Below are 27,698 nucleotides of genomic sequence, written 5' to 3' on the forward strand. Positions count from 1 at the left end.
TGGAGAGCACCTGTGGTCACTCCTGTAGGCACCAAGTGACAATGGGAACTGCTGATCTGGGACCTTACACGCAGCGGGCACAGCTGGGTCCCAGGACAGCAGGATAATTGTCAAAGACGACGTGGGGCCAGTTACCAGAATGGACAGCACATTCAGGGCGATAATTAGAGTCGTCTTACTGCAGAGACCTGTGGCATTGACTAGTTGATCTTGGTGTCCCTGGAAGAAAATACGCAAGTAGTCTACTGAATTCTTACTCGTTCTGTGTACAAAGAAGAGTTCTAGGTCAAGTGCACGAACTTGTTTCACAGCCTTGCTGTCAATTCCGGACTTGACCCAGTTTAGAGACCCAAAAACCCTTAAATAAAAGGGAGGCCAGAGCCTCTTGAGGAAAGACCTTGCTGCGCTGCCAAAAATAGACACAGTCTTCCTCTCCACCTTCCCTGGGGGACCTTGGGCCTCTAACCATAGTGATTATGCTCTGGGGAAGAGAACATAATTAGCCTTTTCAGGAATGACTGAGCACTAGCTCTGAACTGATACTAATTCTGGGAGACCCAAAACATCAGTGGTCCACCAGTGGGAGCAGGCCTTGTGGAGGTCAGCTGGCCAGAGGAGTTTTAGCTCAGGAGTGCTCACAATGGGTCCCCGACCCGTCGTTTGTTATTTCCCCAGTTCTGCCACGTGTGATGTGTGGACATACTTAGCAACTGGCAGGATCCTCCCACCGGTCCGCTGACCTGTGAACTGAGGGCTGTTACAGTGGGAGAGGCCAAGTGGACGCCACCAGATGTGCCTCCCCTGGGAAGATAGCACAGGAAAAGCAGCACTGCATTTCTCAGATGGATGACATTAGTGCCACTATCATGAACGGGAGGGAGGCAGGGTGGCGATTCCTGCTGCATCCCCATTCAACCCACCGACATGGCCTGTGCAGGACCCATGGGTCTCGGAGAGTGATGGTGGGTCGTCAGGAATTTACCGGCCAGTCACTGCAACTGCAGTTGTAGTTTCATCGCTCCAGCATATTAGCACGTCCCGTGGGAGCTGGTTTGCAGCTGATGACCTGACAAACGCATTTCTCTCAGTGCTTGCAGATTCAGACTTCCACCAGAAAGAGCTTGCTTCCAGCAGGCTAGGCCAGCAACACCCTTTCACAGATGTCTTAGTCTCGGCGGCCTCGATAAAGGACCACCAACGAGGGGCTCAAACAGCAGAGACTTATTCTCACACAATCCTGGAGGCTGAAAGTCCCACAGGGGGCCGGCTGACTTCATTTCTGGTGAGAACTCTGCCTGGCTGGCAGACGTCTGCCTTCCCACCGTGTCCTCATGTGGCCTTTCCTCCACGTGCACTCAAGGAGAGAGATGTCTGAGGTCTTGTTCTCTCCTTGTAAGGACACCAGTCTTACCAGATTAGGTCCCACCCTTATGACCTCATTTAACCTTAACTACCTCCCTGCAGGCCCACAGACCCTGTCTCCAAACACAGTTACACTGGGTCCCCAAATCCATATGTTGAAGCCCTAACCCCAGTGGCACCTGCTCTACCAGAGGTGGCTTTGGGGCCTGAGTGTGTTAACACATCCCCGGTACCTGGTGTGCAGCTGCTGATCTGACAAATGCTCTTCCCTCCAGCTGGTCAGTAAAGACCACCAGACGCTGTTTGCTTTCACTTGGTGAGGCCAGAGATACCCCTGCCTCTGCTGACCTACCTCAGGGGTCTGTCTGCCACAAGAATCACACTCACCCATTACATTCATGACGTTCTGGTTGGACCTCGTGAGCAAGAAGTAGCAACTACTCCAAAGTGACTGGCAAGACATTTGTGTGTCAGAAGGTGGGAGATAAATCTGACAAAAATGCAGGGGCTTCCACCTCAGTGAAGTTTATTGGGGCTCAGTAATGTGGGGCACGTCAAAATACTCCTTCCAAGCTGAAGGAGTTGTTCTACCAGGCCCCTCCTGCACCAAAAAAAGAGGCACAGTGCCTCGTGGCCTCTTTGGATTTTGAAGGCAACATATTCCTCCAAACACGTGTTACTCTGGCCCATTTACTGAATGACCCAGCCAGCTGCTAGCTTTGAGTAAAGTCCGTGGCAGCCCCTCCCCCGTCTTCTCTATTCCAGCCCCGGCCTATGGCCTCATGGAACATCACCTATAATCAGCTGACTGAGGAAGAGCAAACACAATCCAGACATACAGATGGTTCTGCCCAGGGCATGAGCACCGGCTTACAGCAGGCAGCCACAGCACTGCCACCCATGGACACCCCTGGACCAGTGGTCAACAGAAGCCCTCCCAGTGGCAGAACTCCAGCAGCACACCTGGTTGTGCATTTGCCTGGAAAGAGAAATGGCCAGTGGTACAACTGTGCACCAGGTGCCCATGGGCTGTGGCGTGATGTTCAAGGACCTGGAAGGAACATGGCTGGAAAGTTGGTGAGAAGGGAATTTAGGGGGGAGATATGTGGACAAGAAGAGAGACTGCAGCCTGGTTTACAGGTGGTTCTGCCGGATACGCAGGCAGCACCTGCGGGTGGACAGCTGCAGCCCTGTCAGCCCTCTCTGGGACACCCCTGAAGGACATGGAGAAGGGAGGGCCTCCCACACTGTACCTGGAAGAACACGACAGGAAAATTGGTGAAAAGGAAATTTGGGGGAGAGATATGTGGATAGACCTCTCTGAAGGGGCAGAAGTCATATTTGTATCCCAAGTGAATGCTCCCCAGAGAGTGACCAGAGCAGAGGAGGACTTTAGTATCCAAGTGGACAGGGTGACCATTCTGTGGAGAGCACCCAGCCACCCGTCACCACCCACTGGGCTCGGGAACGTGGTCGCAGTGGCAGGGGTGGAGGTTGTGCACGCATCTCCACCCACCCAAGGCTAACCTGGCTGAGTGCCCGATGTGAAGCAGGGACAGCACCGAGTGACCAGCCAGCTCCCTGGGGGCAGGTGCAGCACTCTGGACCACTTCCATCGTGGAAGGGGCAGCATTTTGTTTGGACACGTACTCTGGATGTGGATTTGCCTTCCCTGCGTGCAGTGCTTCTTCCAGAACTACCGTCCGTGGGCTACAGGGAGCCTAATTCACTCATGGTATTCCACACAGCATTGCTTCTGGTCAAGGAAGTCACTTCGCAGCAAATGAAGTGTGGCCGTGGGCCCCTGCCCAACGAATCCACTGTTCTTCCCGTGTTCCCTGCCATCCTGAAGCGGCAGTCGTGATAGGATGGTGGAGTGGCCTTTGAAAGACTCAGTTACAGTGACAGCTAGGTGGCAGTACCTTGCGGGGCTGGGGCAGGGTTCTCCAGAAAGCTGGGTGTGCTGGGTCAGCGTCCAGTGTGTGGGGCTGCTTTTCCCAAAGCTGGAATCAAGGGGTGGAAATGGGAGGGACACCCCCACTATTGCCCCTGGTGACCCACTGGTGACATTTTTGCCTCCTGTTCCTGCTCTGCCTGTGGTCTGCTGGCCTAAAGGTCTTAATTCCAGAGGGAGGAATGCTTCCATTGAACTGGAGGTTAAGACTGCTCCCCAGCCGCCCTGGGTTCCTCATTCCTGTGAACCAGCAGGGAAGGAAGGAGTTCCTGTGCTGTCTGGGGTGAGTGGTCCTGATGCCCAAGGGGAGACTGGGCTGCTGCTCCACAGTGGAGCAAAGGAGGAGTGTGTCTGGAGTATAGGAGATCCCTCCCAGTGTCCTGTGATCCAGGTCGGGGGGAACCACGACCCAGTCCGGGCAAGAAAACGAATGGCCCAGACCCTTTGGGAATGAAGGCTTGGGTCCCCCCTCCAAGTAAGGAACCATGACCAGCTGAGGTGCTTGCCAGAGGCAAAGGGAACATGGAACAGGTGGTGGAAGAAGGTGGTCGTAAACGCTACCCCAGTGACCAGTTGCAGAAGTGAGGACAGGAGTGGTCTTGAGTATCCCTTCCTTATCTGGTTACAAGGAAGGTTTACAACACAGGGAGTAGATGTCTTTGACGTCTTCCTCTCTTATCCCTTGTTATATGACGTGAGGTGTATACAGTCACTTTCAGGATTTAAGTTATGGGAAATCAGGGAGCAAAGTGGACATCGCTCAGGGACTTTGCATCCTCCTCCGGGGAAAGGGTCTGTGTGTTTTTTGGTTGTACACAGGATACTTGTGTCACGCTAGGCAGATGCTGGATAACGTGGTGGGCTTCAGCCATTCAGCTGAGACCCTAAAGAGCAAAGTCTGGGGTTTCCCAGGGAAAAGAAGGAATTCAACCTCAGGACTGTAACACAGAAATCCTGCTTGAGTTTCCAGCCTGCCAGCCTGTCCTACAGATCAAACTTGCCAGCTCCCACCATCATAGGAGCCAGCTGCTTTAAATTCAAGTCATCTATGAATGCATATAGGCATTTCCTTATCTCCCTGTATATATACACACAGGGATTTATTTTATGTAAGTGATTACATATTATTTTATAGGAAAGGGATTTGTTTTAAGGGATTTAAAGAATGTATATTCCATTCTGTTTCTCTGAAAAACTCTGATACAATTGGTTTCACTTGGTTTTCTACTTTCTGTAAATTGTTCACTACGTCCCCATCCACACACTGCCTTCTGGTCCACAGCGCCTCCTGAGCCAGCAGCCAGCAGGTGGCACTAACGCATCTCATACAGAGCTCTGAGCAGCGGGGCCCCTGGACAGATTCCTACGTCTGGTCTGTAGCAGAGCACACCACCAAACTGGAAAGAAAATCTTCACATTTCTCAACTCGGTGCCAATTGACTCCGTAACTTGAAGAGCTCAGGACTCGGAGGCTGCGGTGTAGTTTGCCCTGAGCCCAGCCTGGGGGCGGGGCTGCGACTGGGCAAGGTCTGGATCTCACCACGTGCAGGCTCGTGGGTCAGAAGCTCATTATTCCTCGCAGCAGCAGCAGCAGCAGCAGCAGCAGCAGCAGCAGCAGCAGCAGCAGCAGCAGCAGCAGCAGCAGCAGCAGCAGCAGCAGCAGCAGCAGCAGCAGCAGCAGCCGCCGCCGCCACAGCGCCTGGTTCTGCACCACGTCCCGGGGCCCCACACGGCTGGCCTCGCAATTCAGAAGCACCTCTGAGCATGGGGACCCAGCATATTCTCTGACTTCCAGGGGTGTAAGCACGCTGTCTTTTCTCTGAAGAAAGGCTGTTCACTCTACAAATGTTCTTGAAAATCCAAAACAAAGGGAAGCCAGTGCCTTGCTTGCACTGAGCAGTAGGAGGCGGTGGAAAGTCACCTTCAGGACAACAAGGGGGAGCGTGAGGCGTGGGAGGGAGGGCCTCTCCCACTGGAGGGGGCAAAGGAGAAAGGGGCCTCCTCTGAACTGAGAAGGCGGCTCCTGAACACTGACATCGGTCCTCGGGGCCCACGGCTGCGACCTGGAAAGGGGAGTGCCGGCTGGGGCGTCTGGCGCGTCCCCCTCCCACACATCAGAGAAGGCGTGTCCTCCCTCCCCCCGACCCCACCCCTGCGGCCAGTTATGGACAGAGCAGCTTTGCGGATGTCCTCTGCTTCTCTGCCCCTGCCCCTGGGAAGGGGAGCCCGTCTGGTCTAGGTGCAGAGAACCCGGGGCAGGTTTTCCTTGCGGTTGGGCAGAAGGCAGGAGAGCAGGTGGTGACCTGCAGCTCCAGTAGAGGGAGAGACCCAGAGCCTGAGAGGATGCCCGCCTGTGTAGGTCTGACCAAGGCTGGGTGAGGACAGTGGCTGTGCCCAGAGCTCAAGCTGGGCTTCAGAGAAGGGCCCTGGCCTTTCCAGCCTCTCTGAGTGCAGAAGCAGCAGCATCTGGGCTGGGATGGAGGCGAGGATGCCTGCGGCTGCTGAGTGTAAGGAGAGCACAGACCCCGCGGTCACTCCCCGGCGTCTCTTCTCCAGCCCTAATTTGTATTACATGTTAAAAGGTCACAGTAGGAGCAAAATTACAGGAGAATGGACCTCTACTGGTAGGAAGGACCTCAGAGAGGACTCGGTCCAGAGGTTTCCTGAGTGGTCTCTGAGAATGGGGTCTAGCCCTCTTCCAGCAGACACATCTGCCCCTCGGGATGTTTGTCCGGATCAAGCAGAACAGACGGGGCTCGGGAGTCTGGGCGAGACGAGGCTGGTGTGGCCTGGCGTGGCTGGACCCTGCCGGGGTGGGGGGGCTGGTGGAGGCCTGGAGCCAGATGAGGGGTGAGGCCAGGGCAGTGCGAGTGGAATCCCCCAGCCTCGGAGTCCTGAGCTATGACGCGAAGGAAGGATACTCTGTGATGTCCTTTGTCGGGAATTTAGGCAACAAAATAGAAGAGAGGGAGAGGGTGGGGATGAGGAAGAAAGAAGGCAGGAGTTGGGGGACCTCACAAAGGGTCCCACCAGCACAGGCTGCTCTGAGAACCAGGCGGTCCTGGTCCCTGAGAGGGAGAAGCTGTGCTCCTCCAGGGCCCCTCACCTCTCTTCCCCTTCGAATGCAGGGCAGCTCTGTCCTCAGGGGCTCGCGTCGTGATCGTGATCGGTCTCCTTGTCCTGCGACCCAGAAAGATGGAGTTTTCCGTTAAAGTGATCCCTACCCCAGGGCCCAGCTATTTGGGGCAGCCGGTGCGGATGCTGCCTCGTCCAGGGAGATGAGGGAAATCTTTTGCAGGTCGCTTTTGTGAACAGTTTGAAATGGTTCTGGAAACTTCCCAAGCCTTCTGGGTTCCCAGGTTGCAGGCAAGGAGTCAGTCCTCTCTCTGACACCTGAAAAACTGTGTTTTGAACAGAACAGTGTGGTTGCGAGAACAAAGGTCCCTCAGGCCTGTCCACAGCCTGGTCCCCAGGACCAGTGGAATAGGTTACCTTATGGGTTAAAGGAACCAGGCAGACGTGATCAAGGCAAGGGTCTTGAGATGGGCAGGTTGTCCTGGCTTTTCCAGGAGGCCCTGATGTCATCAAACAGTCCTTAACAGAGGAACGTGGGGGTCAGAGTCAAAGGAAAAGGGACATAATGAGAAGCAGAGATCAGAGCAGAGAGGCCGAGAGCCCAGGAATGTGGGCGCCTCTAGAAACCAGGAGGGGCAGACGCCCTCTCCACATCCTGGATTTTAGCCCTGTAAGACTCATCTTGAACTATGACCTCCAAAACTGTAAGAGAACGAGCTTGGGTGGTTTTAAGTGGTCATTCAGCAACAGGAAACCCGTACACACGCGGGCACTGGGTTCTGTAAAGGGCAGGGGGCCTCAAACAGGCTCCCCCCAGCCCAAGGGCCTCCGCCTGCCCTGGACTCTCGTGCCCAGGACATGCGGGATGGAGGGAACCGCAGTCTCTGGCCTGAGCACCCAGGCAGCAGCAACAGCACTTTTTTTTGGAAATAGAGAAATAATCCAAGTGACAGTGGAACGTCTGTATCTTTAGGGTTCAGGTCAGAGTCTTCACAACTGCACACACCTGTGTAACCACCGCCCAAAACCACACACAGAACATTCCATCACAACAGACTGCGCAGTCACGCCCTTTTGCCGTGAACTTTCACCAGCCCCCCATTTTGAGTTTATTTTTGTATATGGTGTTAGAGAGTGTTCTAGTATCCATCTTTTACAGGTAGCTGTCTAGTTTTCTCAGCACCACTTATCGAAGGGACTGTCTTATCTCTGTTGTATATTCCAGACTCCTTTGTCATAGATTAATTGACCTTAAGCGTGTGGGTTCATTTCTAGACTTTCTATCCTGTTCCATTGATCTATGTTTTGTGCCAGTACCAGACTGCTCTGATTACTGTAGCTTTGTGGTATAGTCTGACATTAAGGAGCATGATTCCCCCAGCTCTGTTATTTTTTGTCAAGATTATTATTGCTCTTCGGGGTTCTTTGTGTTTCTGTACAAATTTTAACTTTTTTGTTCCAGCTTTGTGGAAAATGTCATTGGTAATTTGACAGGGATTGCACTGAATCTGTATATGGCCTTGGGTAGTATGGCCATTTTAACAATATTGATTCTTCCAATCCAAGAACATGGTATATCATTCCATTTGTTTATGTCATCTTCAATTTTTTTTCATCAGTATCTTATAGTTTTCAGAGTACAGGTCTTTCGCCTCCTTGGGTAGGCTTATTCCTAGGTATTTTATTCTTTTTGGCGCTGTAGAGTCTTTAAAGGATAGTTTGATGATAACTACCAAAAATTTAAATGTACCCTTTGACCCAGAAATTCCTTCTGAAAATCTGCTCTGCAGAAATACTCACACAATAATACAAAGGTACTTGTACAATTATGACTGCTGCTGTATTGTCTATAACATTAAAAACAATTAAATATTTATAAATGGGTAGGTGGTTATACAAGTGTACGATACATCCCTATTACATCATACATTTAAGAAATAAACTAGATTCTAATTGCTGACATAGAAAAGTTGTCCACACTGTATTCTAGGATGGAAAAGTTTGTAGAATAATATGTGTGATTTCCTTTTTGTTTTGAAAACCTTCAACTGTATATGTTTGTGTATGCCTAGAAATGGTGAGAAGATAAGCATCAGATGGCTGGTGGTGTTTACCCATTGAGGCTGGGTTGGGGTTGGGATTAGGGTTGGGGTTGGGGTTGCGTTTGGAGTTGGGGGTTGGGGTTGGGACTGGAGTTGGGATTGGGGTTGGGATTGGGGTTGGGATTGGGGTTGGGGTTGCGTTTGGAGTTGGGGGTTGGGGTTGGGACTGGAGTTGGGATTGGGTGGGCTGAATAGGTGGGGGTTTCACATTCTTACTTTACATATTTTTGCTGTTGGTTTTTTAACAATCAACTCTTATTTTCCTAATTTTAAATTTGGAAAATTTCAAAACTTCTCTGCGTTAAAAAAACACACGAATAAAATTTTGAAATCAAACAATAAACCAGAAAAATACTTAAGCCACAGTGACAGATAATGGGTTAATTTGAAAATCTCTTACAAATCAATGAGAAAATGTTGACCACAGTGACGGAAAATAAGTGAAAGTTATAAACTCAAGATATACACACACACAAATATAAGTGCCCATCAATATCCAGGGAAAAGTTCAACCAATAAAATGAAAATTAACAATGAAGTACTTGTTTTCAACCTAACATACTGGCATGGACAAAAAAACAGGAATGTCAAAAAAACAAGTATTTAGAAGCTAGGCTTAAACAGTGGCTGTCCTATACTGGTTGTCCAGGAAAAGTTAGTTGAACTGAAGGCAATAAACAATACACATCAAAATATCCACAGTGTCCTGCAATTCCAGTTCTTAGAATTCATCTCTAGAGAAGAATTACGGTTGTACTCAGAGATTTAACTACAGGGGTATTTATAATGCAAAATATTGGAAACAATGGTTGGTTAAATTATAAAATGAAACCTGTTGCAGCCATTAACATCTAGCTGAATGTTTGATGGTGTCCCAGGAAAATTCTGGTTGCTGGGGCCAGTGTAAGTGGGTGGCGTAAGGCGGGGTGAATCCCAGATGGCTAAGGACTAGGCAGAGCTAAATTGGGCGGCACTGGGGAGGCAAAGACCTTGGAGCGGACACCTCTCCGTGCCTCTGCAGCCACATGGTCTTTAATTTCTGCACCCTCTATATCAGTCCCCTTCTCTCTTCAGACGGAATTCCTCCGTGATCCTCTTAATTTCTCTCTTCCACTGGTTTCAGCTCCACGGGGTCTGAGAGCTGTAGGGTCTCGCCCTGTAGGTCCAGCTTGGTCTCTGGCCACAAAGTTCAATTTCTTGGGGAAAGATTATCTGACCGGCTTAGCTGCACTCATGGACTGGCTCTCCCTGGTGGAAAGTGTGATCCGGGCTGTGGCCAGGCCTGGGGCCGACCTCACGGGGCTCCGGGGACAGAGCTTTCGGCTCTTACTGGTCCTGGTGCCCTGGCACCCCGTTGGCGCCCTGAACCCTGCCCACGTCTCTGAAAATAGTCCCTGTGTTGGCTCCTCTTCCCTTTTTTTTTCTTATGTATTTCTTTATTATTGAAGTACAGTTGATCCATGATGCTGTATTAGTTTCTGGTGTACAGCACAGATTCCCCTTTAAGACCACCTCTGTCTTACAACCCATGGAGACATGACGGTGGTGCTCCCTGCAGGTTGGCTCCTGGGCCTGAGCTGGTCCTCTCGCACCCTGTGAGGGCAGAGCCCCATTGGGCCCAGCTGCCCACCATCCCTGGGGTGTGTGGGAACCATGAATCAGATGGTGAGGGGTGCCGGGGGCTTCCTTGGCTGCTCAGCCCCCTCCTCTGCTGGAGCAGGAAACCTCTGCCTTGGTGAGCTGTCAGAGTGTCAGAGCTACCAGGGGCGTTGGAGGTCATCTACACAAATGCCACTTTGTGTCCTGCAGACGTCAAAGACTCGGGCCAGAGGCTAGGAGGGTTAGATATCTTTTGGAGACGTCTTTCTGTGAGCAGGGAATATGCATTCCTGCACAATGCCAGTATTCTTTTGTTTGTTTGTCTGTCTGTTTGTTTGTTTGGGGGGGGTAATTAGGTTTATTTAATTAGTTAGTCTTAGAGGAGGGATAGGGGATGGAACCCAGGACCTCATGCATGCTAAGTGGGCGCTCTACAGCTGAGCTCCATTCCCCTCACCCGCCAACATGCTCAATTCCTCTGTGCTTTTATACAACATACTCTCTGGGACAGAGTTGTGGCAAACAGGCAGAAACCACGACTGCGTGTCTTTGCACGTCCCTGACTCCATGTGAGGTGGGCGTAGAGTGAGAATCAGCCTCAGCCACCTGAAATTTTAAATATTTGGTTAACGATTTCAAGTCTCTTTAATCAAAGACAGTACGTGTAAACCTGTACACCTAAAAAAAACACAACATTGATTAGGGAGAAGAATGACTTACTCTTCGGAGTGGAGGTTAGAGAGAAGGGGCCTTCCCGGGGTGGCGAGTCTTGCAGCCCAGCACGACCTTGGCAGCCGTCCCGGCGGGAGGCTGCTGACATCAGAGCCGTGTTTAACTGGGGCATTAAGCAGCTCAGCAGTGCGGGAATTACTTCTGTGATATCATCTATGTTATGCTGCCAGTAAACGTTCTGAAAATACTCTGCTCCGGAAAAGCTATGCCTGAATGAGAGAAGTCAGTTTTCCAAAATAATTCTCATCAACTCCTGCCCCCAAACAACCTCGTCCTGCAGACCAGAGAGAAATACAAGAAGCAGACCTTGCAAAGGGACACTGCTGAGAATTCAGGTGGAAGGGACCATCTGCTGGTAATGACCATCAAACACAGACACAGATGGATGTCATTAGAGTGATGGTCCATTAACTATGAATCCAGAAGTTTCGATTTTTCCCTTTCTCTCTCTCCTTTCCTTTTTCCCTTTCTCCTTCCTTTCTCCCTCCCTTCCCTCCTTTCTTCCCTCCCTCCTTCCTTCTTTCTTCTGTTCTTTCTTCAGTGGAAGAGAATCAAACTGCTTCCGTAAGGTTTTCATCTGAAAGTGAATGCTGCAGCCTAGAGAATGCAGGATGTTTAAAGACTAAAACTTTGACCAAGTGCAAAATCTGTGCAATGAAGAGACACTTATTGTTCACTCTCACGGTGCAAAGAAAAGGTCTGATCAACCTGTAAAAGGTGGAAAATCAGTTTTAAAAAATTCCGACAATCCCACAAATAGCCTTTTAACCCGCTTGTTGTGGTTCATTAAGCCATTACTTTTGCTTTAAAAGCTGCCCAGAATATTATACGGAGCCTTAATACAGCATTTTTCACAAACCCAGATTGTGAATCTTTGTTGTAAAAAGGTCATTACTTATTTCCTGGAACTGTTTTTAGAAAAAGTCATTCCTATCTATTTTGGCAGGCTCTGTGAAAACACTGCCCTTCCTTGCAAGAACACTTGAACAAAAGTTAGTCTCAAAGTCCAGCTAAGAAGAGTAAGGGATCCAATAGCCTACGAAGCAGATTTACAGCTAGAGGAGGATTACTAAAAAAATAAGCATGAGAAGCTCTCTTTAGTTGATAGAACTCTGTGTCCCCAGACTTCACTGCTTTGCTCCTTAAGTCATTCCTGTACGTTTTCCAACAATCTGGCTGAACAGAGCCCTGGGGTGTCCCGGCTGAAGGGTATGAGACGTTCCAGGTTTGCGTGGCTGGTATTCACTGGTATGCACTGATGGTGGCAGTAAAAACAACCCTCACTCTCAGTGGATATATTGCAAAAGCCGTCATTTGATCGTCGCTGTGGGTGGCAGCCTGGGCTCTGCCTTTAGCTCCGGGATCTGGGGCCAGAAGCTGGCTGCGTCCTGCCTGTCTCAACATTTTCTGCCTCCCCTGCAGCTGGCCATCTGGGTGGGCACCCAGCCCCAGGCCAGGCCCCTCAGGATCTCAGAGCCCAGTGCTCTCCTTCAGGGCACGAGCTGGTCAGGGGTGGAGGAGCGGAGAGTGGGACCAGGAGGCCGCGAGGGGATCATAGCCCCCCACTGGCACAGGGCCTCCTCCATAGAATCTCGAGAGGTTGGGTCCACAGCGGTGCCTGCATGCTGGTTTCGGTGACTCTCAGCCACCCTGGTGGTCCGTGCACATGGTGGGTCAGGTGCTGCTGCTGCCTCAGGCCCTGAGGGCAGAGGGCAGCACCCAAGGTGGCGACCTTGGCCCCTCCACCGGTTCATGCCACACTGCCCCCAGGCCCGCGTGGTCCCTGCTCTGAGCCCCGGCAGGACCCCCCCCCCCGATGGCCCCTCCCCCTACCTGGCCAGTCTCGAGCGCCCAGACAAGCCTCTCTGGCGCCTGTGGCTCTGCCGCCCAGCCGCAGCCGCTGGGAGGTGTGGAGCCGGCGTGCGGTCAGCTCTGGAGGAGATCACGTTCTCAGAGTGCAGCAGTTCTAGCCGAAAGGAGACAAGAAAAGACATGGTTGGAAGGTTGCTCTACATTCTGCTGTGAGATTCCAAGCAGTGCCCCAACCAGGAGCAGAAAATGAGCCTGCATCCACGCCTTCCACCACTCTGGGTAACTGGGCAATGTGGAAGCCAGTGTTCCTGGCAGCGGGTGGACCCCAGGCTGCAGCCCCCTGGGCAATGCTGCAGCCACGACACGGGGACGCAGAGGCGAGGTGCCCACCAGCTACACAGACAGCCGCCAGGGCTGAGCATTGCGAATAACAACCATGGGGCTGCCTTCTCACGAAGTAGGAGCTAGGTGCCTGGACGCCGCAGAGAACCTTCCAGAGCACTGACTGGATGACAAGTAGTTGTGGAAGGGCCTCTTCTCCAGCCGTGGCTGTAGACCTTTATCAGTGAACCCATAGGCATCACAGAGGCCCACGGACTCCGTAATGGCTCCTTCACACCAGCTGTGCACACATCTGTTTGAAGACAAGTTGTGGACAGTTGTCTAGGATGCAGCACCTCCCGGGGGCAGTCCCAGTTTGTCACGGCAAATTTGGAGTTCGAGGAGAACAGGCCGCCGTCACACAGGGCACACTGCTGATGGGAAGTGGGGCAGGACAGCTGCTCCAGAGGGACCTTTGGCAGCTCGCATCGAAATGCTCTTTATTTTACTGTTATTTATAAGAGTGAAGCAATCTAAACATCCAACAATAGAGGATGGATGAAATAAACTGTAACAGGACTTTTAAATGGAGCTATTAAAATGAAACTGAAGCCCTAAGATCAGCTGTTGTATTTTTAAATTAAAATTGAGTTTACTTTCTTTTCATGAGACTCAACACCAGACGATAGGATTTCCAGTAGGTGGTTGTCTTGAGGATTTCCTCCTGGCGTCTCCAGGCATCTGGTACCCTCCTCCCACCCTCTGCCCCCTCATCGTTAACAGGGCAAGAATACAGGATGCATGTTCTCGGGCAGGGCTGGGACCTGTGCTGGTGGGGTGGGGAGCTGAACCTTGGGATGTGAGACAACGGCAGGAAGTGCCCCTCAGCTCCTGGGCCGCCCCCCACCCAGGAGGGAATAGGAACGATGCCCAGAGAGGCCTGGTGGTGAGGGGGTGCCGGTGACAGGAGGACAGAGTCCACGGGGGCCCTGCTGTCAGCGGGACTTGGGTGACCCAGGTCTCTGGGGGCCCGTGACTGCCCCTCACAGCCCTCCTGACCATGGCACCTCGTGATCACTGCCCTGCTAACACTTTTGAAGAACAACTCTGCTCCGGTTTCAGTGTTTACAAATTATTTATTAACTGTTATCATTTGTTTATTTTAAAAAGTAATTTAAGGTATGAGCTTTTCATGCAGGGTGATGCAAAAGTCTAGAAAGGGTGGCGGTGACAGACACCATGCGTGCACTCTACGCCACTGATTTATACACATTAAAGAGATAACTTTTGTGCTATGTGTGTTTTACCACAGCCAAAAAAAAAACCAAAAAAGAAAAAAATAGGACAAATGCCCGCACAGTTACCACCTGGAATGAACAAATGTTAATATTGTGTATATTTTATTCAATGTTAGTTTTAAAAACAAAATATTACCAACTTATAAAGTGAGGCTGAAGTCTTCATTTCAACTGGGGACCCAAGAAAATATGCCTGTGCAAACAATCCCCAGGTCCTTCCAATGAGGAGGATCACCACAGGGGGGCAAAGGCAGGCGACCACGCAGAGAGAGCCACACCGGGCCGGAGCCTGGGTGGCCTGGGGAGGAAAGTGAGAGCCTGCTTCCTCGGACGCCCTTCACCGACAGGTGTTGGGAAGAGCGGCCTCGTCACAAGGGCTGGAAACCACCGAGAGTTCAGTACTACTGCGGAGGGGCAGCACCCATGACTGGGGCAGCACTTAGCTGGGATTGCGCTGGCCCGCCCTCCTCTGCCGTGGCCCTCTGGCTTCTGTAGGGCCAGCTAGGTGGGTTGGGGAGGCCCCGCCCTCCATCCCTGGAGTCTCTGGCTGTGCTCTTTGCCGCAGCCCCTCCCGGTTCTGCTCCTGGAGCTTCTCTGCACTAGACTGTGGCCAGTTTCCGTGACTCCTCCTCACGACTCCTACTCCACCTGTCGGGAAGTCCTGGTTAGGGTTCTGCAAATTGCCCTCCCAAACATCCATGTGGGAGCTGGGGACTAGCCACAGGCAGGCTGCAGACCGGTGCACCCCTGCAGGGTGTCCTTGGGTCAGAACCCCCTTTTCACCTGCCTCCACAAGCCCAGCTCTCACTGGAGGGACTTAATGGTGTTTCAGGCCGACCAGATTCTTGACCCACCTCCTTAGGCACCCTCGTCCTGACAGATGGCTGAGGCTGCTTAGGGGAAGGAAGGGTCACATGGATCGTTTATACTTTCAGTGGTGTTGTAGCCTCCTCCATCCGAGGGAGCTGGCAGCCTTCCCATCAGTCAGTGTGCTTTTAGGTCTGTGAATTGATTTAGCTTTGGACATTGAGTGAGAGATGGTGATTTTCCATTGCCATGGTTGATTTCAAACTTCAGCTTTCCAATACTTGTGCTCTTTTTAAAAATGATCCAAGCTAGGTCGCACCCTAGTTAGCTGCCATCTCTCTCAACCCCAGAGCAGAGCACGTGGACCTACTGGTCACCAGCACAGGTCTTTGCAGGTCCAAGAACTGTCAGGGCCATTTGGGCCCTGCTGTGCGTTATGGTCGCTTCATCCTCCTAGTGCAGCCGCCTCCCCTCAGCTAGCTCGGGACCCGACCGTCCCACTGACAGCCGGCAGTCCGCTGGCAGCACCTTCCACTGGTCAGTCCTGGGGACGTGTCCCACCAGCTTCTCGGGGATGCCATGCCTCCCTCACCAGCTTGCTCCCCGTGCTTTGTGAGGAGCCTCCTCTGAGTTCTCCTGGGGACAGAGCCTGGTGGTGGGGTCTCTGCTCCTTTCCAAAGTCCAGCCTCCCTGAGTTTTCCCAGTACTCCGCCCAGAAAATGGCCACCTCACCTGGTCCCCTGCAGGTCATCATCTGGTCCGTGCATCAGGAAGTTATTCCTGCGGGGAATCATAGGTGGGTTCCGGTGTCCTCACCAGGACCCCACATCGTCGAGTGTGCTCCCCTACCAACATATTCTCCTCACCATCCTCACACTCCCTGGAACCCAACAAAGGCAGCAGCGGGGGCACAGAGTGGAGCAGAGGAAGCAGTGACCCGCCAGACACAGAAGGTGAAGGATGGGAGATGGTGAGGATGGCATCCCGGGCCGTGGCTAGGGTGAGTAAGGAACGGGACAGAGAATGCAGGAAAAGAAGCAGGTCCCCACAGTAAGGTCTTGAATCCAGATTTGCATAAGTCGAGTGTGAGAAGCTTTACTAGATTGCTTCAAAATTATTTAATGTCTCTGGACCCTCCTGCCACTCAACTACAAAAGCCAGGCCCCGGGATCCCTGTCTGCATGAAGTTTCGCTCAAAGGAGACAAAAATCCAACTACAGAAGCTTAGAAGAATTCTTTAGATCTTTCTTAACAGCTTTTCTTCAAGTCTTGTTCCGGGAGTTTTCAGAGCTACACCCCCCAAACATTCCCAGAAATCCATTTTCTTAAAATCTTTTTTTTTGGAGGGGGGAGGTAGTTAGGTTTACTTATTAATTAATTAATTAATTAATTAATTTTTTACCTATTCATTTTTTTGATGGAGGTACTGGGGATTGAACCCAGGACCTCGTGCATTCTAGGCATGCACTCTACTGCTGAGCTGTACCCTCCCTGCTAGACATTGCTTCTTCCTCTCAAATTTTCTGCTCATAAAAATACCTCCAAACAAACAAATAAACAAACACCTCCTAATTGTCTCCTATGCAGTCTGCCCCTCCCCTGTGCTGTGGATGTGCCTCAAGACTGAAAGATGCCTTCAGGGCTTCCTACCACGGGGGGCCACGCCACGTCTCTCTGAGGAGTCTGGGGACCTGGGTTCTGATGCAGTTGGGGGCAACCTGTCTCCCACTTAGGTGCCACTTGGGAAATGCGGTTCATCTGTGCTGTATTTTCCTTGCCTGAGATTCTATGCAAATAGGGGAAGGTGGGTAGAGAGAACTAAGGAGCGAGCACAATCTCAGAGGCTCAGGGTGGGACCGCCCGCTGCAGCCCTGTCTATGAGGCTTTGCTGTTCTCCTTAGACTCTCAAGCCCATTTTGTGCATGACCTGGAGCTGAGCACCTCTCCTCTGCGGGGTGTGATTAGGTAGGGACACTGTGCTCATTCAGTCTGTAACTAGACATTAGGGCACTGTGACATCTGGCATGATTTTGGTTGCACATCACAGGAAACCCGTATCAAACGGGCATAAACAATAAGGAAATGCATTAGCTTGCACAACAGGGGTGGGGCCAATGTAATCCCAGGGGTCCTTGACAGATGGGGGAGGGGAGCAAAAGGTGGGAATAAAAGCTTATGTAACAGTGGATGTAGAGGTCAGGATGCTGCCACTGACGGACGGGGCCACTGGCCGAGGAACGTGGGCTGTAGGCAGCTTTTAGAGCCAAGAGGCGAGACGGACCTTCCAGAAGGCATGCCGCCCTGCCCACACCTTGAATGGAGAACTTCAGACTTCTGGCTCCAGAACTGTGGCATGATCAGTGTGTGCTCTCTTGATCCACGAAGTTTGTGGTGCTCTGTTATGGCAGCAGCAGGAAATAACACAGTATGGACTCCTGCTCAGGTCGCTGGACTGAGGGGGCTGGGCTCCTCTGAAGGAAGCCACCATGCCCACTGGCCATGGCCCACCCAACCCGCAGCCTCTCCTGCACATTCTGGGCGGGGGTAGCTGCCCCACCCCTTTACACACCTGTAAGTGGGTGGATCTCCCCAAGGCGGCTAATGTAGGGTGTTCCACCCTGCGTCAGTGATTCCTTTTCATCTTATCCACAACTTTGTAAACTGTCTGCCCTTCAACACACTTTGATAATCCTTTCTGAGTGTGCCAGCTATTCCCTACTGGGTCATTGATGGATACAGATTTTAAATGATTGAAATGAATAAAAAGTCCTAGATTCCAAGAATTAAGGAGATTTAAGAACCATCTGACGTGTACTAAGAAATATGGTTGTAATAAGTATTCAAAAACCAATCATTCTAGAACCCTGGTCACGGTTACCCGGATTTGCCTTACTTCACCCATTATGTATTCTTCTTTCCAAGACTGCTCGAGCGAGACTGTGACATTTATCTTAATGAAGGGGCAAGTCATGTATTTGTCCCTCTCACACCTTCTCTTCCAGCAGATTTTTATGCCAGGGTTCTGTCCTCTGGGATGCCTCAGGGTGTCTGGACTTGCTGGGACCTTGCTCCGCCGCCCTGCCCTGGGCCCATTCAAAGCTACTTATTTAGCAGGCATAAGAGCTGAGGTTGGGCCACACTCTTGCCATTCTGGGCGGGTGGGGGGGTGAGGAGTCACCCCGTTGCCGATTTCCTCTGCGCTCGCGAGGGGCCCGTGGGGTGGAGCGCTCTTCACATGTTTACTGGCCGTTTGAACATCCTCTTCATAAAGCGCACATTGAGCTCTCGTCCTTTTCCTGTCAGGTTGTCTGCCCTCTCCGTGCCGATGTGCAGCTATCCTTCACGCGCTCTCACATCTTCTCCCTCCGAGGCCTAATGCTGTCTTTGCTGAACAGCAGTCCTTAATGCTGAAGTAGCTCAATTCTAAAATCTCTTCTTCGTGATGTTTAGTGCTTTCTGTGTCCCATTAAGGTGCAGGAATATTCTTCTAAGTCTTTTTTCCCTCCAGGCATTATTATTTACTCTCCACGTTTAGGTCACCAGTCCCTCGGAGCTGTTTACTGTTTATTGAATGGTGTGAAGCACAGGGTCAAGATTCATTCTTCCTGTGTGCACATCCAAGCGGCTCAGCTTCATTGATGGTGGGTGTCTTTTCCCCCTTTTGTCATGGTATTTGTTAGGGTCGGGAGTGCACAGCACAAGATAGGCGAGTTCCATAGATACATCATTCCTTCCTTCACTCAGTAATTAAATACATATTAAACTATCAAGAAGGAATTGTGGACTTTTCTTCATGCAAGACGTTAAATTCCTGTTGTTATCCATTTGGGAAGAGGAGCTTCTCAGATAGGACACTGAAATTCAGAAGGCAAGCACTGTCCCAGTGAAAGAAGGGACTCTGAGCCTCGTGGTTTCCACCTGTGGGTTGCAGAGGCTGAAGGGGCCAAGTCACTGCTGTGAATCCCAATACACACCCCACCGAGCATTGTCTGTAAGATGAGTAAGTATCTCACACGTATGTCATTACTATGATTTAAAAATACACATGGCCACTTTAAAAAATTTCATTTAAAATTAAGTCTACTATTATTAAAATATTAAATACTTCAAGTAATATTAAAATAGTAGACTTTGTTCATTATGTATTTTCTCAAATATATAAAAATTATGTACACAAAATATATAGTTACTATCAAGGGAAGTTCAGCAGTTTGGGAGCAAAAAGTGAACCTGGTATTTAAAAATCTTGAAGACTTCTGATGTTGACTTCGAACTGGGCAAAGGTCTAGGTTTGGGGGTCCTAGGAAGTGGCGAGGCAGGGACCAGCTGGGTTGGGCATTAGACGCCAGAGAGAATAAGTGATGTCCATTGTCTTCTCGTCATGTCTGAGCTTCAGGAAAGCTTGGTCTACCTGTTCTTCTAGAGCAAAGGTTTTTAAACTTCAACACGCATAAGACTCCCCTGGAGAGCTCAGAAGGCAGTCTCCCAGACTCCAACCCCAGAGACTCTGATTCAGCAGCTTGGGGTGGGGCCTGGAATTTTCATTTCATCGCTCACAGTTGATGCAGATGATGCTGGAGTGAGAACCCTGGCGACTTGGCAAATGAGGACCAGCACCACTCCCCCGACCACGGAGGGCAAGTGAGTTCCAAAGGGATGGACATATCTGGTGACAAGAATTGTTGCTTTGAGACCAAATGCCTTTCCTTTCAGGGAGATATGCATACACTGCCAACGTTGCAGGCAGGCAATCAGTTGATTTTAAGTCTGCAAAGGGGTTGCCTTTCCTTTGTAGAACAGAATATATTTTAAGGATGGAAAGCAATTTGATGAGCTGATGATGCTAACAACCATGGGGTAATGCAGGAGATACCAGGCCTTTCATCTAAATAATCAGTTTCAAAGACAGAACTTCAGAAACCAGAATAGACTGTGGGGCATTTCTGGAAGGAGCTTTTATGTATTCCTAACTTACACCATAGAAGTAGAAAAGCCGACTGGCTGCTTAATTTTCTGTTGCTACAATGTCTTCCAGCTGCCATAGCTGCTTTCTTCTGACCAGTGTTTTCATTGTTTTACTTGTACAAGGACACTTTTTTGCCCCAAGTATTTTAAACCTCTCAGGCAGCTCTGTGCCATAGACCTTGGATGACGAGCGTGCTCTGTAATACAGTCGCCACTAGCCCTTGTGGCTAGTGAACATCTGAAATGTGGCTAGTTCAACTGAGGAACTGAATTCTGAATTTCTGTTAAAGAAAAAGATTATCCCTGACGATCATATAAGATGATGAGGTGAGGAAGACTTTATTCAAGTGAGTGTGGGGTGACCACTGTGACAGGTATGGGTCCACTACCACGGGCCTTGCAGTAGGGGAGAGACTGGGCTCAACTCCAAAAACAGAAATGGGCAAGTGGGAATTTACAGCCAAATGGGGGGGGGGAAGGGTTTCAGTGGAAGGAAAATTACTAAGAGGTGTTAAAAAACAAAATTCAACTGAGCAAAATTCAAAGATCTTATTGGCTTTATTAAATGCTTCATGAATCAGGCAGCATCCCACCTAGCAGAGGGGAAGCAGCTCTGGGGCGCTACACAAAACGACAGATTTGTAGGCGGAGCGGGAGGAATGAGGAACTAACCCCAGGCAGAGGAGCGAAGTGGTCACCACAAAGTCCAGGGCAGGGGCCTATCAGGCCGATTACCTAACCAGTGATGATTAGGTGATTCCTGGTTTACTCCTTCAAGATCCCTTTTCTGAGAGAGCCGAAACTGTACTTAAGTCTAGGTTTGGTGACATGGGACTTCCCAACTGACCGCATTTTGGGCCTGTACTCTTATTTTTAACAGAGGAGGCATGGGGGGATTCTGGGTAAGCTGACTTAATAGGATTCTTGCTGAAGGCAGGCCAGGGTGATCAGCCGTCCCCCCAGGGGGTGGCAGAAGATGAAGAACCTGGTTAAATAACAAGGGAGATCAGATATTGAGAATGGGGGATTCCGGCAAAACTGACTTAGCAGGGTTTTGGCTAAATTTCGACAATGCAGAAAGAAACAGAGTAGTCCAAAAGTTGAAGCCTAGTTGAAAGAGAGCTCAGAGGAACCTGAGTAGGCTTTGGTCAAAGAGAGAATTTTTGTCATTTCATTTACTTTAATTAAAGTTAAAATTTCAATATTGCACAGCACAACTACGTTTTTCTAACCTTTACATTTTTAACAAAGGTGATACAGAAGATGTTCTAAGCACATGATTTTACCTACAAGCGATGATCTCTTTCTTGTTTTGTTTTTTACGAAGGGGAGATAATTGGGTTTATTTATTTATTTATATTTGGAGGAGGCGCTGGGGATTGAACCCAGGACTTTGTGCATGTTAAGCACGCGCTCTACCCCTGAGCCGTACACTCCCCAACAAAGAATTATCTTAAACTGAAGCGAGATGATTTCCACAACCAGCACGGTGGTTTGGTAAAAGACGATTTGTTCTTTCTACAGTTAACACCAACTTTCAAGCTGTGTAACGTTTACTTCACGGGCTGGAGTCGCCAGCTCCAGGAGAGGCTGCCTCTCTCTCGGCTTTCGGCACAAAACCGGCAGGCGCCCGGGAGCGGGCACCAGTCCTGGTTTATATTCTCCCAGAGGAGAAAGGGGGACACTCGCCGCTAAGCTGACCCAGGAGATGTTTAAAACAAAAGTCAAATACCGCTCTTCAAAAACTAAGAGCAGGAAGAAGTCAGACGGGGCGGAACCAAGGAAGATGTTGACTCCCGGGACCGCGAGGTCTTCCGCGCGCGGCGCAGCTCCGCCCGGCCACGCCCCCTCCACCTGGGCACCGCCTGGACCACGCCCCCGGCGCCCCGCCCCGCGCCCGGCGCGCTGACGTCACGCCCCAGGTACTTTCCCCGCGGCCGGCCTGGTCGGCGTGGGGGCGGGGCGGGTGTGGAGCACGCATGCGCCGCGGCGGCAGCGCGCTGCCCGGATCGAGCGGGGCCGAAGCGTCTCCGCCGGCGCAGGCTCCCTCGCGCCAGCTTGCTCCCGCCGCCATGTCGGCCACCATTGAGCGGGAGTTTGAGGAGTTGGACTCTCAGAACCGCTGGCAGCAGCTGTACCTGGTGAGTGGCGGGATCCCGCAGCCGCCGCGTCCCCCTCGGAGGACCAGGGTCGCGCCCGCCGGAGCCCTGCGCCTCCCCCGCCTCCCGCTGGGGCGGAAGTGGCGGCTCGCGGGCCGCGTCAGGACGCGCGTGCGCCGCCCGGGCCTCGGCGCTTCGGCGCTCGGGGTGGGGGGGGGGGGTGGGGGCTCCGCGTGCGCGCAAGCGCAGTGGGCTCGGGGAGGCGGTGCCGGGTGGCTGGCGTGAGCGAGGCAGCGGCCCGGGCCGGGGTCTAGGGGTCCCGGGGGTCGGGGGCTGTGGGGTCGGGGGTCGCGGGGAGGGGCCGGGGCCGTGGCTGCTGCGGCCGGAGCCAGGCGGCCCTAGCGGCCCGGCGCGCGGCCGCCCCCCTCAGAGCCTCCCGGAAGGAGCTCGGTGAGTTGGGGAGCCTCCGAGGGGGCGTCCCGGTGCCCGGCGCCGAGGCCTGGTCGGCGGAGCTCGGTCTCCGCGCGCCGGGAGGCCGGGTCCCCGACCGCGGAACCACCCCGGCGCGACCTTGTCGCCTGCGTGGGGCTGAGCTCTGTGACGGCCCCTTTCGGTCCACTGGGAACCTTCCGTTCAAGTGGAGCTTTAGTTTCTCTCTTTGAAGTGACTAAATTGTCCGTTCCCTGCTGTTTGTGGCTGGCGTGTTATTCCCAAGAACGCATTGACTAGTGCGTGCGTAAAGTGCGGCTCCTGCTGTTGGGTTCGCTCTGTGTGCGGCAGAGCGGCACAGGAAGGGCTTTCCCGTAAATCTAGGTGATCCCGGATTTATCCCCTTTGCACTGAGTTGGGCGACAGTTCCTCTTGTCACTACGTTTCTCGTGTGACGTGTTGGAACACGTCTGCGGGAAGTGTAGTAGACACCCTCATTCACATAGGTCAGAGTGGAGAGCAGGGTGCTAACTGTAAAGAGTGCTCGGAAGGGCTTTTCCAATTACAGAACGTTTTTAATGCAGATTCTCGTAGGAAGCTTTGTGTGAGAGCCTGCCAGCTGTGGCTTCTCGGGTTACACTTCGCAGAGGCTGCTGTCTCCAAGTTGCTAATGGTCTATCAAAATACAGATTTGAGAAGAAAACGGTGCATTGCTACGACTTAATTTAGCTTAGCATTTTAATTTTTAAATCATTAATACCGTTGATTATTCAATGAATACTGAAATCCCTTTCACCAGAAAAATGCACTTTTATCCACTGAAAATTTCACGTTCAGCTTCAAGGAGTTCAGGCCACCTTCCATGGACTCGTGCCTCGGAATTCTTAGTGGGGTGGTCAGTGCTATTGTTGTTTTTTCCTAATGGAAGAAGGAGAGCATTAGTTTGATAAGTACAAATCATGCAGTACACACAGTAGAAGTAGGTCACAAACCAAGAAAGAAATGGGAAGCAGGTCCGGGGAGAGCTGAGTGTTTTTCTTTGACTCTAAATATCCGCTCAGCCATCCTACAGATGCGTGCTGAGTGCCCTGCTCTGGGCCTTGGAGACTCAGCAGAGAATGAGTTCCTGCTTCTGGGGTGCTCACCTCCTGGGATGCTCACCTCCTGGGATGTGTTCTCTTGACGGCCTCATTCCCAATTCCGTATTTTCACTCACTCGTAACTCACTTACCGTGGGCCAGTGCTAGACTGAGTCCCAGCTCTGGAGAGTCCAGCTGAGCAGGGGGTGGGGTGGGGGGGTAGTGAAAACATGAAAATAAGAGTGCTCAGGCTCCTTTTAATCACAGGGTGCTGTTTATCCCCGCAGGCCCAGGGGGCATCTGGGAGCCCCGTGCAGCTTTCTGGAGGAGGGAGGGCCTCCCCTAAGTCTGGAAGGTCAGGTGGGCTGGGGAGGAGAGTGTTCAGGGAAGGAAAGTGCACAGAGGTGCAGGGCAGAGGATGCCAGCAGAGCTAGCAGCACTCGTGCCTGGTGAGCAGTGAGGTGCAGGAGAGAGGAGGCCAGCCAGGAGACAGCGCCTGTGGGTGCTTGTGGATCAGACTGAGGAACTTGAGCTGGTTGGTGGGATACTGTGCAAGTCTAAGCTTGGGAGTACCATAATCATACTGTCTTTCCTTTTTTAGCAAGATCATTCTGTCCGTGGGTTGGATGGTGCTGACTAGGCAGGTAGCTCAGGGAAGCAGTCCTTAGATGTGGATCTGCAGAGGCGTGTTGAGCTCCTGAACTAATAAGGCAGTGGCCGGGAGAATACATGGGCGGTTCTGATCCGAAATGGTAAGGGCTAGATGTGTTTGGTTTCGAAACTGTTCAATTTGATTTGGGGTGTCTGTAAGACATCAGAAGGGAAGTGCTTGCATATATAAATTTGGGATTCAAGAGAAGTCTGAGCTGTAAATACGATTTTGGAAATTAGGAGCACACAGGTGGTATTGGAGTCCTAGACACGGATGAGATCACCAGGGAAACTGTAGAGGGTTTGGAAACGCTGAAAGTCAGGGACAGAATCTTGACGGACAGCAGTGTTTAAGGGCAAGAGAAAGAGGAGCTCGCAGAAAGAAAGGCCAGGGGAGTAGCTGTGAATGTGGGGAGGGATGGTGGGTGTGGAGGGAGCCAGTGGTCAGCAGGTATGTGCTGCAGGGGACAAGATCAAGCTAGAGGAGGAGCGGATGGCTTAGAGAGCAGTTTGAGTGGAACCCAGAGGCATGGAGGTCGAGTGCAGATGGTGGCTAAGGTGGAGCCTGAGTATGTGACTTCCCTACTGAAACCCTCCTTGGTTTCCCGTTGCTCGCCTCGGGAAATTTCACAGCCCTGCCGTGGCTCACAGGACCACGTGTCCTGCCGCCCCATGTGACTTTCTTCCTTCTTGTCCACTGGTTCTCTTCCTTGAAATGTGCTGTTTGCCCTTCCATAGGGTCTTTGTAGATATAGTTCTCTTTGCCTGAGCACAGCCTTCCCTCATTTCTTCCCCCTTTACTTAGCTACCGCCTACTCATCCCTGAGGTCTCACTTTCTGGGGTGGGGGTTGGGGGAAGGGCTTCCCAACCCCACCCCCGCCCGCAGGGTGTGATCCCCCATCTACTTTCATTGTGTCCCTTGACTTCCCCTTTCAAAGCAGGGCGTTGGATGTAATACAGTGGTAGAGGACTGAGGGACCACAGTTTGCACTAAGGAAACCACACTGCTTGAGTAAGAAAAAGTTTCAGTGGGCTTTCTGCTTTGTGGATCACAGCTGTGGGTGGTACTGATGATAATGTTTGAGAAGAGTTGAGAAGAGCATTTTTTGGCAGCGCTAATTTGACTGGGAAAAGAAAGGCTTTACTCTTGAGCAAAAGCTATTATAATTAAAAGTTGGGCTTGCTCAGTAGTGTGAGAATTTTTACTTTACACTGTATTACTGGAAGTCTTGCAGGAAGAGTGAATGTATTATTTTGAGTCTGAAACTCTGGCTCCTTTTTACCCTCTTTGAATAGCTGCTTTTATAACATAACTTTCAAAAATGAGTTTTCTGGGAATGAATTCCTAGGTTGGAGCAGACTGTTGGGGTTTCTCTTTTACCCATGTCTTCAGGCTCCATGCAGGCGGTGCCAGTGCCTCATGCAGATTCAGGCACCTAGTGGGCACTTGATAAATGTTTGCGGAATGATGACTTCTTAACACAGAAGGGTAACTCGATGTGTTCACATGATGGGAGCCTGGTGGGGGTTCGCCTAAAGAGACAGGTTGGAGGCTGAAGAATTAGAAGGGATGATTGTTGGCCAGAAACCTGGGAAAGTGGGAGCTGATGGAATGCGGAGCACACGGTGAAGAATTGCCTTGAACAGGCACAGGCAGCAGAAGTGAGATTGCTGGAAAGTCTCATTTGGTCTGAGTGGCAAACTAATAACACTAATGTGGTCTGAGGTTAATGCTGACTTTTTGAGAAATGTTCATGATCGCTTTTTGCCTTGCCTTTGTCACTGCTGATTGCCGTCTGAATCAGGCTGGGGCATTAGGAGGGCAGGGAGGAGTGGAGTTTAGTGAGCCTCTCGGAAGAGAGTAAAACTGTAGGGAAATGGCCAAAGCTAAGTCATGGAGTAATGTTTCTAGTAAGTGGTGGCTAAGAACAAATTTGACTGATTAATCAGAGTTTAGGAACGGTGGGACTCTTTACCGAGTGGTCATTTTTCTTTATTAGAAATTTGTAGTTGAAATATTGTCAGACTAAGAGCCGTTTTTACCATTTATGAGGCAGAAATTTTTAAAAGTAAAATGTCAGGCGAACTCTGTTCTTCTGGTACTTACAGTGGGCAGCCAATTGGGAGGTCAAGCTGCCTGTTTCTAAAACACTTCCCTTGCAGTCTCCTGCCAGCCCTTAATCTCCGTGCTCGGAGCTTCCGAATTAAACTCCTTGAATTTCCTAGGAGATCCCCTGCTTTCTCCCACCTCGGAGTCTGTGCCGTGTTGGATGTGCTCTGTGCCCACCTTATCAGTCTGGGGGTGTCCGGGCTCCTGGGTAGAATTGTGTGCTCCGTAAGTAGTCACTAAACAAAAGAACGCTGCTCCCTTCCGAAGGTGTTGGCACCACGGGCGATTCCAGCCCCTCACTCGCAGCTGAGGAGGCACTGTCACAGGATCTGTGACTTACGTGAGGTTACATAGCCATAGTGACACAGCTGGGACCCAGATCTGGTCCTCGTGATTCTCACTGCAGCACTGTCCCCATCTGCCAGTGTGACAGCCCGTGTTGCTTTCTTCTTGGGATCTACTCGAGATTAGTGGTACTGGCGGAACCGTTTAAATTCTTGACGGCGGGGAGAGAGTAGAATGTGTTACAATAGGTAGGGTCGTTTGGAAACTGGAGGCCTTTACAGCAGTATCTGAGATCCATGGATCAGACTGGAAAGGGGTTTTATTTCCAAGTCCCCTGCAACTGCGAGATTGTGTGTAAGCCTCAGGGGGTGTAGTTTCTTCATGATTCCATAGCTTTGGTTAGATTCTTTTTTTTTTTTTAATTGGATTATAGTCAGTTTACAATTTGACAATGTTGTGTCAAATTCCAGTGTGGAGCACAATTTTTCAGTTATACATGAACATACATATATTTCACTGTCACATTCTTTTTCACCGTGAGGTGCCACAAGATCTTGTATATATTTCCCTGTGCTATACAGTATAATCTTGCTTATCTATTCTACATATGCCTGTCAGTATCTACAAGTTTCAAACTCCCAGTCTGTCCCTTCCCACCCCCACCCCCCCGGCAACCACAAGTTTGTATTCTGTCTGTGAGTCTTTTTCTGTTTTGTATTGATGTTCATTTGTCTTTTTCTTTTATTTTCTTTCTTTTTTTTTTTTAGATTCCACATATGAGCGATCTCACATGGTATTTTTCTTTCCCTTTCTGGCTTACTTCACTTAGAATGACATTCTCCAGGGGCATCCATGTTGTCATTTTTTTTGGCTGAATAGTATTCCACTGTATAAATATACCACTTCTTTATCCAGTCATCTGTTGATGGACATTTAGGCTGTTTCCATGTCTTGGCTATTGTAAATAGTGCTGCTGTGAACATTGGGGTGCAGGTGTCTTTTTGAATTATGGTTCCT

The 27,698-nt window shown here is 50.8% G+C and overlaps 1 protein-coding gene and 1 long non-coding RNA gene across 4 annotated transcripts in view; one reads left to right on the top strand and one right to left on the bottom strand.

Moving 5' to 3' along the window:
• Positions 1-8,859: 8,859 nt before the first annotated feature.
• On the bottom strand, positions 8,860-22,304 carry LOC141574934 (uncharacterized). Its single transcript, XR_012502067.1, has 4 exons — positions 22,166-22,304; positions 12,658-12,790; positions 10,813-11,033; positions 8,860-10,698 (listed from the first exon to the last, which is right to left on the bottom strand). It is a non-coding gene; the product is annotated as an uncharacterized LOC141574934 (long non-coding RNA).
• The window catches only part of PTPN2 (protein tyrosine phosphatase non-receptor type 2), a 51,144-nt gene continuing 45,430 nt past the window's right edge, over positions 21,985-27,698 (top strand). The window contains exon 1 of one of the 3 annotated variants that reach the window (XM_074352331.1): positions 21,985-22,168. In XM_074352331.1, coding sequence (XP_074208432.1) covers positions 22,007-22,168 — 162 coding nt within the window. In that variant the 5' untranslated portion in view covers positions 21,985-22,006. The remainder of the gene's footprint in view (positions 22,169-27,698) is intronic. The other 2 variants (XM_074352332.1, XM_074352333.1) reach the window with 2 other exon arrangements.

This window comes from Camelus bactrianus, chromosome 24, assembly GCF_048773025.1.
Source record: "Camelus bactrianus isolate YW-2024 breed Bactrian camel chromosome 24, ASM4877302v1, whole genome shotgun sequence".
NCBI lineage: Eukaryota > Metazoa > Chordata > Mammalia > Artiodactyla > Camelidae > Camelus > Camelus bactrianus.